Source organism: Aethalodelphis obliquidens, unplaced genomic scaffold (assembly GCF_003676395.1).
Source record: "Aethalodelphis obliquidens isolate GAN/ISIS:26980383/991018 unplaced genomic scaffold, ASM367639v1 scaffold42, whole genome shotgun sequence".
NCBI lineage: Eukaryota > Metazoa > Chordata > Mammalia > Artiodactyla > Delphinidae > Aethalodelphis > Aethalodelphis obliquidens.
The window spans coordinates 3,958,831-3,973,343 of record NW_020837986.1 but is presented as its reverse complement, the minus strand read 5'-3'; the positions used below and the strand labels follow the sequence as shown (position 1 = coordinate 3,973,343).

Below are 14,513 nucleotides of genomic sequence, written 5' to 3'. Positions count from 1 at the left end.
CCCTAAATCTTCAGAAATCTGTAGAAAGCCCACTGGGGCGGGGCACACACGATGGGAGCCCTGCCTGTGCCCTTCTGATTCCTGTCTGCCCAGAACCCCTCTTTAGGGGCAGGGCTCCTGCCCCACCCTGCGTCTTCTTGCACAGCCTGAACTCCTCACATCCTGCCCCGCTGGGCACAGAGCTGGGCACCTGGCTCTGACAGTTGGGCACATGACCCTTCCACCTGCCACTGGGTGGAACAGCTGGTCCAGCGTTGGCTACTCACCCCAGGCAAGGACGATCACGGTCCTTTCCCGGGATGTTCACAAATGGAGAGAAGTAAACTCCCTCACTCTGGAGTCTGTTAAACTAGAAGGCATGGATGTGGAGCTGTCAGCCCTGGACTTGCCCCCAGCACTCCCCCTAAGCATGTACCAGAGTAACGTCAAGGACGAACAAGCAGAACAGGAAGCGCAGAGGAGATGGAGCCCTGGGTCCACCATTCGAGCCGTGAGACCTGGCTCTACACATGGGCAGCTCCGTGCCTGGGCGTCCCAGGGACATGAGCCAATAATCTCCCTCTGAGTCTGTACCCAGTTAAGAGTTGGGTTGCTGCCCCTTACCACGAAGAGGGTCCAGACTGAGGATGGTCCTCTATCTCCATCCTCAAGCTCAGAGCAGCCTCTGCTGAGCCCCCCGGCTGTTGATCATGTCGATAAGGCAGGCCAAGAGTGAGGGCGTGGGCAGGGCTGTGGCCCGCGGAGACCTCCAGACCCAAGGCGAGGATGCGATCCTCGCTGGCAATGAAACGGGCCCTGCTTCTGAGACGCAAAAGAAAGGCCAGGGGAGAGTCATGCACCTGCCAGAGAGAACTAATCCAAAGCCAGTGGGGGAATAACTGGCGAATAGGACTGGCAGAAACGAGCTGTGCAAACAGGTCCCCGGGAACTGTCTGCTGCCAGGCTGCTGTGCCTCTGAGCTTCTGAGGAAGCAAGAGAAAGGCAGGGCCAGGGCAACCCAGCAGGAGGCCAGAGCCTTCAGAGGTCACAGACACCAAGAACTTCGGATGGGGTGGCCAGAGCACGTGCACCTCATATTCCATTTGGGGGCATTTGCATTTCTGTGTTGTAACCCCCTTCTCTTGCCCTAAATCCTCGGAAGTGCTACACCACCAAGAACGTGTGTGTGTGTGTTGGGAAAAGGATGGAGAAAAATGAAGGAAGGGAACTAAGTTCCAAATTTGGACGGTGCAGAGCAGACAGAAGGTGTAAGAAGCGAGGGGTAACTGACATAGAAAGCCAGTGGGAACGGAAACCAAATAGTTAGAAGTTACCACAATTTGAGGCCTTAGGAACATGCAAAACTTAGAAAGAGAGCTCATTCTACCCAAATCCCAAAGGGCAGGACTTCTATGGGCACACAGGCTGCAGATAAACTTGGGGTTAGGGGAGCTCTTCTCAGGTCCAGCCCCAGGAATATCTGGCATGGGCCCTCTGTGCAAAGACAAATGACTACAGGTGTATCTATGAGTTGCTTCTTTGGGGCTTCTGGAAATGACAGGGTAGCCCATTGATGACATTGGGGCCCAGGAGCCAATGAGGAGTCCTACAGTCCTGACTGCATAAGGGGGCGGGGGGGAAAGGTGGTAGCTTGGGGCTTAGGCCATAAAGGTAGAGTCCCCAGGCACAGGCAGTAGGACCAAGTCCACACTCAGCAAACTTCCCCGTATGGGTCAGGGCCTGAAGGTGGGTATCCTGCAGTTTCCTGCATCTCTGCTTATCGCAGAAGTCGAGGAAGGAAATCAACAGAGCCTAGGATTCAGCAGAGACAAGAGAAGATGTCTGGAAGGGTCACCCTTGTCCCTAGGCCTGCAAGCTGGCTTGGTCACTTAATGGACTATATTAGCCTAGCGAGGGGAAGAAAGGTGAAGGGCAAAGGGGTGGTCAGCTCAGTACTCCTAAAAGAAAAGTCGCAGGGGTCAGTACAGATGTGCTTGGGGCTGCAATGCCCCAAGAGAGAGAAGGAAGAGCCTTCTGACGAGTCAGTCCCGATGACGCCAGGCAGAAAGAATCAGCTACCTCTGCTTGCTGTGAGACCTGATCCCACCACTGTCGGGCTCCCATGAAACGCCGGGTGGGACCTACGGCACAGTCCTGATGCTGTGGGTGTCTGTCCACCATACAGGTGGACACTTGAGAATGAGGTCTCAAAGCCATCAGGCAGGAAGGGCCAAGATAATGGACAGCAACTCCCCCCCACACATATGCTGGATTAGTCGTGCCTGGTTCAGATACTGCTCATTCATGTCATAGCCCAGTGAGGTCAGGGGGTGGGCAGGGGAGGTGCTGGGCTCCACATATCATTCAGGGACCCAGCTTCTGTCTGGAGGTGCTGTCTGCCTCAGTGCGTGGTCTCCAATGTCACAACAGGAGGGGAAAGATGGGGTTCACACATGGGAGATTCCGTATAGGTCTGGCCTGGAAGGGGCACGTATCGCTTTGGCACACATTCCTCTACCCCATCTGGAGGCGGGAGTCTAGGAAGTGTAACTTTCCTGCCCACCCAGAAGGAAGGATAAATGGTACGGAGAACAAGTCACATTGTCACGTGACTTTGAACTTCCCCAGCTGGTACGAAGTAGGTCCCACTCTGTGATTTCCGCACTTGATTTCACTGAGCCTCAGAAAATGTAAGGCAAGCAGGATCATTCGTTCCCTTTCACAGACGGAGAAACTGAGGCTCGCTCATGTGCAGAGTTTAATCCAACAGCGAACAGAGCGAGAAGTCTGCCCCAGGCCCACCTGCCTCTAAAGTGCAGCCTCACCGCCTCTCCTTAGGAAGACCATTTTCAACTGCTTGCAAAGACACAGCAAATGCCAGTCCTGTCTCACGGGGGCGTCCAGCAGTTCCCCACTCACGTGTGTGAGAGATGAGAAGAGCAAACCACGGAGCACATTTTGCCGCTGATTAACTCAAACAGGAGACTTTCCCTCACCGAGAACAGATGATCAGCCCCTCTGCCAAAAAGTGTCTGCTCCATACGGCCAGGCCGAGTTCCATCAGAGGAAGAGTTCCATTTATTCAGCGGTAAGCGAGTCACATCTGCCTCTGGATACACATCTAAAGCGACAGGCTCGCTACTCTGATTAGTAATGAAAAGTTGGAGCAAGCACATTTCATTTAAAAGAGAAGGGGCCAGGGCTTCCCTGGTGGCGCAGTGGTTGAGAGTCTGCCTGCCAATGCAGGGGACGCGGGTTCGTGCCCCGGTCGGGGAGGATCCCACATGCCGCGGAGCGGCTGGGCCCGTGAGCCATGGCCGCTGAGCCTGCGCATCCAGAGCCTGTGCTCCGCGACGGGAGAGGCCACAACGGTGAGAGACCCGCATACCGCAAAAAAAAAAAAAAAAAAAAAAAAGAGAAGGGGCCAAATCCTAGCTCCATTCTCTACCAGGGTCCAGGAAAGCATAGAAAAGGAGGATCATATACACTTAAAAACAACAACAACCACCTTTAAAGAAGCAAAGAAATCCACCCGCCTAGGTGGTGGGAAAACTAAAATGTTACACCACTGCAGGAACCCCATGATTCTGTAGAACTGTGTCATTTGTTTTTCATACTATTTTAGGAAGGCATTCTATTGTTTGAGGGGAAATAAGTTTGAAACCCACCTGTAGAATACACCTTCTCTTTTGACAAATAGGGAAGTTGAGGCCCAGAGAGATGATCATTCAAATCTAATTAGCAGCAAAATGGAGGCCCCCTTCCTTCTAAGATAAACCTCACCTAAGCCCTGGCTCCGAGCTCCCTGGGTTAGGAGAGCAGCACATCTTAGATGGGGCGTGAACATGGAGTTTAAAAACAATGCAGTGTGGGCATAAGGAACCCCACGGATTACATCGGAAGCCCACTGTCCACGCCCCGCCAATTGCTGAGATACTGCTTTTTTGGCATCTGCCTCCTACTACCTGTTCCACCTTTGCTTTTTAAATGTTCAAACATGTTGCCACAATTTTTTCATGAGGATTGTTTCTTTTTTAAAAAAGAAAAAAATGATTTATTTGGCTGCGCCGGGTCTCAGTTGCAGAATCTTCAGTTGCAGCATGCAGGATCTAGTTCCCTGACCAAGGATCGAACCCAGACCCCCTGCATTGGGATCACGTAGTCTTAACTGCTGGACCGCCAGGGAAGTCCCTTCATGAGGATCATTTCTAAATGACTGGTGATACTTGCTTTTAAAGTGCACAATGCTTTACTCCACCCTCTCTCCCCACCCCACCCATCCCCGTTTGGGATCACTGGGCTCTACCGGTAGGTAGACTGACTTGGGTTGAAGAGGCAGCAAGCTGGGGGAGTCTAGGCACAGTGACAGCTCCCACGGCAAGCTGGGCTGGTGTGTACTGTTCACTGGGACACCCTAGCTCACTCACCAGGTCAGAATAAGCCAGAAGTCAAATGTCAGAGTTTTTAGACTAAGAGATCGGGGATCAGAGAAGCTGAATCATTTCTTCACAGCTAATGTCACCAGCGCTCCCTTCTTTCTCCTATGTCTCATGCCCCACCTGGCCAGAGTCCACAAAATTGCAGATGAATACCACAGCATCAGGGATGGGGAGGGGTTTGGGTCAGAGTTTCTCAACCTTGGCACAACCGGCCTTTAGGGCTGAGCAGCTCTTTGTTACGGAGGCTGTCCTGTGCATTGTAGAAATTTAGCAGCATCTCTGGCCTCCTCCCATTGGATGCAGGTGCTCCCTTCCCAGGTGTGACAACTGAAAATGTCTCGGGACATTGCCACAAGTCCCCTGGTAGATGAAATCACCCTCAGTGAAGAACCACTGGTCTAGGCAGAGGTTGTAACATTTCAGAGGCAAATGAGGCACCAGTGAGAGGAGAGAGACAATGATCTAGAGCATCCTTTCCAAATCTGGAGCCCACGGTTTAAATGAGTCCAACTGAGCCTGAATCTTAGGTCCTCAAAAACAATTTTCCATGTCTATTTGTCACAGAATAGAACATGACAGAAAATCAGCATTAGGAGGGTCAGAAAAAAAAAAATGTCTTAATTATAATAGGAATCAGACAGACATTGGGCTATGAGACTCCAAGGAGGCTGGGTGATCAGGCTTCAGCATCCTCATCTGAAACATGCGAGCAGGTGAGGATTAAACAGAACCTCACGTGAAGTATTCAGGGCAGTGTCTGGCGTGCAATAAATGGTCCACAAATGTTAGCTCACGACAGACCTTACAGCTCATTCCATGTCCCAGATAATTCTTCCATTTGAACACAGGAGGTTAATGTTCCAAGTGAATGAGGGTTTAATGCAGTTGCCATTTGATTTAATTTCCAAAAGCATTAATGCAACCCATCAGCATGCAGCTGATGAAGCCGTCAAAATAATTCATGGAAACCAATACTTGTCAGGTTTTATTTATCCACATTTACTTTTTTTTTTTTTAAATAAGCTGTTCTTTGTGATCATATAGAATACAATATACCTAGATATCTCTCAGTTCGCCCCCCACACACACACATATGCTCAAGTAAGTTTCCCACTTTCCTCCTGTCTGTCATTTTTCTCTTCCGCTGGAAAACTAACAGTGACGTCATCCAAGAGTGAGGGAGTCCGGGGCTAAGACTGGGCAGCTGGCAGACGGGGAGGATGGAGAATGATGAAGACAAGCATAAACACGGGGGCAGTTAGCTCACAAAGGATGAACAGAGCCGTGAGCCTCCCCCACATCTAGAGAAGCTGTGCTCTTATCTCATTTTATAATTAAGGAGTCACGGAATGAAGTTCCGAATTCACATAGCTAACACAAGGCAGATCAGAATTTGAACCCAAGACCCACACGATTTGGAATCTACCAGTGCTTGCCAATAGCAGTTATGGTTTAAAAAAAAAAAGAAAAAAAAGATGCAACCCATTGATAAAAGTTAAGACTAAGAAAGACAAAAACTAAGAGCATCAGGATGTTTTTCCTACAGGGAAGGAAGGCTCCACAGACGATGTCGATGCTGAGGTCTCTCTGCAACAGCATCTTCCAGGAAAGCCGAGGTCAGACATGCGGTGGAGGGAGGAAGTAGGTACGTGTGACGTAAAGAGGTGTTAAACGTGTAGACACAGGTTGAAGCAGGTATATGCCAGTCGGCAGGACTCGGGAGGAATACAGAGGGCTCACCTCAAGGCAAGCCTTCCCTTGACAGCCACTGAGGAAGGCCCAGAAGCTTCTAAAATGACCATTATAATGGCCACACGGTAGACTGGATAAGTAGTATGATGCTGGCAGGTCAACTGAGACCCTGAAATTGCAACCAAAGCAGGACAAAGGGAGGCCACAGGAGGGACACAGGGAATCAAAAAGCTCACAGCTTCCATAATTAGGAAGAAACGAATAAGGGAAGAAAACACTATAGGAAAAGATAAAAAAGAAGCACCCAGAAAGGACATGGAACTTCCTCAGAAGTAGGAGAAGAACCTACAGTTCAAACAATACTGAGAAGCTTGAGAAAGGAAGGAACGGTGAGGAGTCTGCAATGCTACTGCCCGCTTCTGAAGTAAGGGTCTGAGAACTCACCGCTGGATACAGCAAATGTCTGAGCACCTTCTACACTCCAGGTACTATATTAGGTGCCATGGATACAGCAGGAAGCAAGACCTACAGAGTTTCTTCCTTCAAGAGCGTGCATAACTCAGAGATGTGAATGACCATGGCGGGCAGCGATGAGAGCGGGGAAGAAAACCACAGCCTAGGACAATGGTACAGAGTCACAGGAGGGAGTGTGGTCACGCGAAGGCTCTCTGAGGAGCTGAGCAGAGACCACAGTGGACAAAACAAATGAGCCGCACAATCGTCTGGAAGAGAAGTATTTCGGGCAAAGGGAGAAGAGCAAGTGAAAAGGGCCTACGGTCAGACTTAACTTGCTGGGGTTCAAGGAAGAGGAGGTGGACCGGTGTGGCCAGAGAAGAGAATGAGAGGAAAAATATGGGGCTGGGGGCGGTCAGAAATCAGAGACAGAGGCCACATCTAGAGACTGCATTAAGAAGTTTGGACTTTACTCTGAGGATAAGAGAGGAGCTAGTGGAGGGTTTTAGGCAAGGGTGGGCCGTGATTCAACTTGTTTTCAAAGTATCCCTGAGGCCGCTGCATAGAGAACAGACCTCGGTGGTGCCGCAGTGGAGCACGGGAGGCCGGCAGTCATCCAACTGCAAAGAGAGGGGGGTTGGTCCCGTGCAGTGATGGACAAACTGTGTCCTGGGAGCCAAATCCTGCTCCGCGCCTGTTTGAGTAAATAAAGTTTTATTGCCACACAGCCTTACTCACTCACTGACATCTTTTCTAGGGCTACTTTTGCTACAACAGCAGAGGTGAGCAGTTAAAACAGAGCCTGGATGACCCACAAAGCTGAAAACGTTTACTACCATGCCCTGTGCAGGAGTGGTTGGCCACCTCCTGGTCTAGGGTGTGGACAGGAGAGGTGGTGGGGATGATGGGGCTCCAGGCAGGCTTAGGAAGTGGAGGTTGCGGGGCAGAGGCCGGATTCCAGCCCAGGCTCTCTGACCACTGAGCCATACAGCCCCCAGCTCTTCTCTGCCTCTGAAGGCTGGCAGGGAACAGAAACGATTCTGACGGCACCTCTGCAGTGCTCCAGTGACTGTCCAAGCTGAAATCCTCAGGGTGGCCACTGGCTTTGCCTCTTCTTCCGGCATGCAGCTGTCCTCCTAGGCTGCTCTCACTGATGGGACAGCAACCAGCAGCCTTGGTCATCTCCGAAGGTTGCAGATGCTTTCCCAAACTGCATCAGTTGTTCCACCCTTAGTATGTCCTCAGCTCACACCTGATTACAGGGCCTACCATACTGGATTTTGTTAAGAAACGTGGTATAGAAGGAAGAGCATGAGCTGAGGAACAAGCAGGCATGGGTTGGAATCCCAGCTCTGCCACGTATAAGGTGTGTGACCTTGGGATGACTGTCTAACCTCTCTGATCCTCCATGCCCTAATTTGTAAAAGAGGGATGCTACAGCACCTGTATCGTAGGACGATGGATAGGACTAGTAAGACAGTATAGTAGGCGCCCAACACAACTAGATGACCATGCATTACAGGCCTGCACAATTCTTCCTACTAGACCGTGAGCTTATCACACTACTTGACACATAGCTGGGGCTCAATAAACTATTAAACAAATGAATATAAGAACAAGTCAACTACTCCAGCCATGTCATCTTTAAACCAGAGGCTGTAAACTCAAAGGCCTACAGGAATCAGACTACTGATGTGAGCAAAATGGACCAAGTGAGGACAGGGCTGGGCTGTGGAGCACATGCCCCAGAACAAGGCAGCCATGCCAGCCCGCTGCCGCCACTCCAGAATGCAGGCTCAACGTGGCCAAATCAATACAACTCCAAGAGGCGTTTAAGTACTGGAACAAGTGTTCAAAGTAAAAAAGAGAGCGCAACCTAAGGAAAGCATTTCTGCAACCAATTTGGACTAGTGGGCTGCATTTGATGACCCCAAGCCCATTCCAGAGGAAAGAGACCTTCAGATGACTAAGTTTAAATTTCCACAGTACAAGACGCAGAACAAGGACAAACGGACACTGTATTTGGTCAATATCCCCTTAATAACAGCAAAATGTGATTACTGATAGTTACAGATATAAGTGGGTGGGTGTCTACTTTTACTGGGATCTATACATATATTGTCTCCCTCTATTAAGGATCCAATTAGCTGTATTTACCCTCACTGAACAGATGAGGAAACTGAGGCTTGGAGTGAATACATAATTTGCCTGAAGACACAGACAGCTGGGGCCAGGGCCGAGACTGAAACCTGGGATGTTTACACCCCAAATCCATGCTCTTGACCCTACCCAGCTGCCTTGATAGGAAGTCGTATCAGTACTTAAGTCAGAACATCTGACTCTCAGCACCAGGACTGGATTCCTTCTAGGCACCAATCTGCATATTGGTAAGAAGGTTCTGAACCCATGGTAGGCTGTTAAATGGAGTTAGAAGGCAGATTTAAAAATCACCACCGCCAACACATTTTTGATGAGTTAGAAAATTTTCATCAAGAACACATCTGCATTTTTGAAGACACCTGTCTTTGGGATAAACTAAAACACCTTGAAATCGAAGACGTTAAGAAACCCAGAAACGGAGAGAATTAGTGCATTTGTGAGCACTGGTCTGGAACAGGTAGGTTGAGAGGCCAGATTGTCAAATGAGCAAAACCTCAATTACAGGGTAATCTAATGTATATCCAGGTACATCACCACAACTCAATAAACAGTTCTTTGGAATTAAGTTATTCCAATTTGCTTTCATTTTGATCGGTGTGTGGCCCTGAGAATTTGGTATTACCTACACTCAAGTGAGGTGGCATCTTCTGAAGCAATGATGCTTGCAACCCCAGGATAATACACGAGCCACAAGCCAGCCAGCCACGAACACACCTGCCTAGGGAAAGACAGAGACCCAGCCCGAGTCTCCACCTTCCACGGCTTGGCCCAGCACAAGCACCTGCCACACATGCCACCAGAGGGGCCTCCAGCTCCTGGCACCCTTGGGCGCTGAGGGGTCCCGTAACCTCCTAATCCCTGCATGGCCCGAGTTCTGAAGGAGCGACGCCAGGCGGACGGGGCCCATGTGGTCAGGCGGCTGAGCACAAGCAGGACCAGCTACTTTTCTTTTGGTCCAGAAACCTGACTCACCGATGGTAGATACAGAAGGGCACCCAGGGAGTCTAACGACCCAAATGTTCCCAAGTCCACACGTTGGCCCCTCTTTGATATTCCTCCCTCCCTCTCCGTATGCTCAGCACATGGGGGAAAGCACCAGTGCCCTCTTTGCAGAGGAGGCCTTAAAGGATCTCTCCAGGGCCACACACATCGCAATCAAATCCGCACCTGGGCCAGGCGTCCTGCCCCACCACCCACTCAGGGCCGTCACCACCTTCTACTTCCTTACGGGGGAAACCCCACCCACCTCAAGTCATTTATTTTATTTAACAAACACTTATATCTCAGTGGGCCAGGCACTCTTCTAAGAACTCTTACAGCCACTGTCCTACGTAATCCTCAGGACACACACCCCTGAGGGAGGTCATGCTATACCTCCACCCCCAGATAAACCAGCTGAAGCTGGGAGAGGTTGATGTTCAAGGTCACTGAGCTGGGATGAGAAGGGGCCAGGATTCAAACCCGGGCATCTCAGCTCCAGGGTCCTTTCCTGTCTCTGAACGGAGGAAACCTGGAAACAATGCTGCCCAGGGCTGGTCTTCTTCCTGGGACGCCCCAGTGTCCGTCAGCTCCCTGCCGCTCGGCCCACACGATCTGAGTGATGCGTAAACCAGGAACAGGAAATTCAATCTGGGGAGCAGCCCCATCCCCTGGGAGAGCGCTTGGCCTTTGAGAATAGGCTTCTTTCTCAGATTTTCTCCCTCCCCTGAAAGAAGGTAGATTTCTATTTTTTCCGTCTTTTTTGTTGTTTGTTTTTAACAAGTGCAAATACTTCAGTATTAAAGTATTTAAGCATTCTGGCTCAGCCACAAAAAGGGGCTCTAAGATGTGCATGAGTCATTCTTCATAAAGCACTTTCCCCCGAATGCTCTGGTTTGCTGCCTTCAGGTGGGTTCCTGGCCACACACTCCAGGGTGACAGGCTTCCTCTGGTTGCTGCTGCCTCTGGGTGTCCCCTGTCTTTCACGGCTTGGGTACCATTAGCTTTTTATGAGAGAGACACACAGAGAGAGAGAGAGAGAGAGAGAGAGAGAGAGAGAGAGAGAGAGTGTGTGTGTCTGTGTGTCTGTGTGTGTGTGTGTGTGTGTGTGTGTGTGTGTATGTGTGTCGGGAAGGGTTAAATCCATTTCTCCACAAATCTGTCAGTTAGTACCCCACTCCAGAAAGGTGGGGAGTAGTGGGAGGGTGATGCATGAGTTGAAAAGGCAAGTTAGCAACAGGTCGGGGGACCCCTGTCATGAACCCTGTCTGCTATCTGGACACTTTCGACACTGTTCATGACATCATGCTACCATGTGCTGACAAGGCCACAATCCTCAGGCGCTCCAGGTATTGCCAAAACAGCATGATCTAGCTCCTGGTCCAATCCTAGCTCTGCCCCTAAGACCTGTCTCTATTTCTCAACCCGGCTGTGACTGTTCTCACAGCCATAAAATGAACTAAAATAAAACCAAGGTGCAGAGCCAAACTCAGGACTACATGAGGTCTCGGATGTGAAGGGACTTCTACATTCAAGGGGTCCAGCTTCGAGCTTACCACCAATTGAATATAAAAAGGAAAAAAAACGCAAGCAGGAAGAAAAATGGGCACTAAAAAAAATGTGATATTCCATAAAGGATTTCAGTAAGGTATAAAAAAACGGGACCCGGTCACCAGGAGCACAAACCCACCATCGCCCACCCTGAAGGAGACCTCTGAAGGAGGCCATCCAGCGCGTCCCTTAAAATGGAGCAGCAAGGGCTGGGGTGGGGAGGGGACAGAGCAGTGTTAGCTCCTGGATTGTACTGACAAACCTGGTCAGGACACCACTCAGTCCAAGCTGAACTCTGGCCCAGGACACACAGCCAACAAAGGATAAACCACAGTCCTAGGACACACTGGCCACCCCTCCAAATAAAGGCCATGATGCTTCGCCATGGAAATCTCATCCTCTGTCCCAGAGCCCTCTGGATTTGGTTTCCCACACCTCCTTCTCGACACCTGGGGACATAAGACTAAATGAAGCATTTTCTGGTTCCACTTGTCTGCGGGTGAAAAGTTCAGAGCCCTACAGTAGCCCCCTAGTCCTTCACCCTATGCAATCACTACCAATGCTGTGCCAGGCATGGGCAAGGTGCTGGTGAGACCGGAGAAAACACTATCCATTCTCCGGGTGGGGAGGGTGGGCTTCCTTTCCAGTGTGGAGTCACCATAAAGGAGTGTGTGTCGTGAGCGTGCCAGAGGGCACAGCACAGGAGTTACATATTCACCATCTGGAAGACCTGCAAAGGCCACTTTATCACACAAATCAATCTTATGGCACCAAAAGGCCAAGATACGAGCCTAATGGGATCAAAATGATGGTTTCTTTTGTATATAATGGCCCTCGATGTAAACTATTATAAAGATGATTTTTTTCCTGTTAGTTGTTCTGTTCGTAAGTACCCAATGTGTTATCTTCAGCTTAAGTGCTCATAGAATTATAGTGATGAAATGCATTCCTGCTGAGGCCAATAACTCTATCACTTATCCACCATTCAACAAGTATTTTAAGGTTGAGCCTTACAAAATGACCGACTGTGCAGGTCAGAACCGTCAAACGCTGGCTGTCTCAGATGGTTCCGTGTGCTCAGCACTTGCGCCAGGCGCTCAGCTAAGCTCGGGGGACTGATTGTGAACCAGGAACCAAATGGAAGATGCCCCAAACCCCACAGAGCTTATATCCTAAAGGGGGGGACGGACGCTGCCAAGTAAACAAATAAAGAAAAATACGTAATTTGGAAACGTGATGAGTGAAAAAGAGACAAGGTGATATAATAGAATGTGACCACCAGAATGGGGGGGGGGGGTGGTCAGGGGAGGGTAGTTCTCTCAGAGAAGATGGCATGATGACAGTCAAGTTGAGATCTGATTAATGACAAATGGGCAGCCATGTGAATATCCATCTGGAGTCAGGACAGCACAGGAGAGAGAATCCCACACTCTCTAGGATTAGAGATCCTAGACTCATACTAGTCCAGACAAGGCGACCATGACATGCGGAAGCAAAGAGAGGTCAAGGTTTCACATCAACCGATCCTTTGACCAAGGGAACCAATTCACGATCCTCTGGAGGGTGGAGCGATGCTTCTACCTGCAAAACACTGGGTATCGTTCTACAGCTAGCATTAAGACAAACAGCTTATTTCATTCACTAAATTATGTTAGATTAAAATTTTAATCGGCGAACGTAACACTGGAAAATGAGAACATCCATACGCTGCTATTTTCCAGTGTAAGCTGTCAAACCATTTTTTTCTTCTTTTGTTTTTTTTTTTTTTTTTTTTTGCAAAAGCAATATTGCAACACAAAGAAAAATCCGTAAAGATTCTTTGGCCTACCAACTCTACCCCTAGGGAATTTATCCAAGGAAATAACCTGGTTTAGTAGAATAAAAATATTCTCTTCGGAAGAACTCAATTGAGGCGTTAATCGCTGCATGCACAAAGGAAAGATAAAAGAAAAACAAATATACCTGGAATTACCTAAATGATGACGGAGATTTTTAAAAATAGGATGATTCACTTGATGAAATAGCATACAACTGTTAAGCACTGTAACAAAGATTATACAGTCTTTCAAAACTGAATGGACTATCGAGCTCCTTGAGAGAAGCAGAAAAGGAACAATGTGCATATTTTAATGGAAAAACATGTCAGTGATACCTCAAGGTGAAAAAGAAAATTGAAAAAAAAATTGAATCAAAGCCAGTGGGGTGGGAGGTTATTTATTTCAAAAGTCCTTCTAAAATATTGTCATTATATAGAGTTTTCAATAAAAAGTCCCTCAGAAACAATTGTACTCTGATCACTGTAATAGAACGCCACCAAAGCACAAGGACATTGGCTCACTCTAACTTTAAATGCAGAATAAAGCCAAATTTGGAGATGTCGTCTGCGTTATATATCCCACAAGCTTTCATATACAGATCCTACCTGTAAGACTCAACTTTGAATGACAATGTAATACTGCATGATTTCACAATAACTTCCTCTGTTTTTTTTGATGTGTGTGGATGGGAAGAATTGGAAATTGTGTTTCAGTCTACGGAATGGGTGTAGGAACACCAGATGAGAAAGCGGGGGAGTCTTAACTCCTCCCACCATGCAAGGATGGGGCCAAGGGATCCCCGTGAAATCAACCACCCGGGAAGAGGCACGGGTGGTGGCACTCACCTTTCACAATCAGCTCAGCGTAGTTGGACACACCAGAGCCACCATCAGAGCGGATCACACAGCGGTACTTGCTCACACTCCGCTGGGTAGTGTCCGCCACACTGACTGTCGCCGAGAAGCGCCTGTGGTTGACCACGCGGGTGACCATGAGGGCCGTGTCCCTGCCATTCCATTGCTACAGGACAGAGGGAAGGGAAGGAGAAATCATATTATCACACACTCCTGAGTGACCCCAGCATGGAAGTCCCACCCATCCCCACACCCCTGGGGCCCATGACTTTCCATAATAAGGACTCTCCATTGCTGGTTTCTGCAAGTGATGTGATTCAAGAATAAACTTTGCTAGTGAGCTGATTCAAGAGGGTGGATGCCTGGCCACAGGAAGAGAGAGCACAGCCGCTTCTAAACACCTTGGCTCCTTTCTCATCTGCATTTGGGGTTGGCGCTTGGCCCCTTAACCTTCCTCCTGTTTTCCTTCATCTCTTAAGCAAAACCCACAGGGCTTCCCTAAATGCAGACTCAGGTAAGTTAGTGAAGACACAGCCCACAAAGTGATAATAAACAGCTGGTGTCCTGGTACACCACCCACAGGCTCTGAG

At 49.1% G+C, this 14,513-nt stretch overlaps 1 protein-coding gene across 1 annotated transcript in view; it reads right to left on the bottom strand.

The window, feature by feature from the left end:
- PTPRT (protein tyrosine phosphatase receptor type T) overlaps positions 1–14,513 on the bottom strand; it is a 1,082,400-nt gene that overhangs the window by 646,164 nt on the left and 421,723 nt on the right. The window contains exon 6 of the mRNA XM_027078280.1: positions 13,915–14,089. Within this exon, the coding sequence (XP_026934081.1) occupies positions 13,915–14,089 (175 nt within the window). The remainder of the gene's footprint in view (positions 1–13,914; positions 14,090–14,513) is intronic.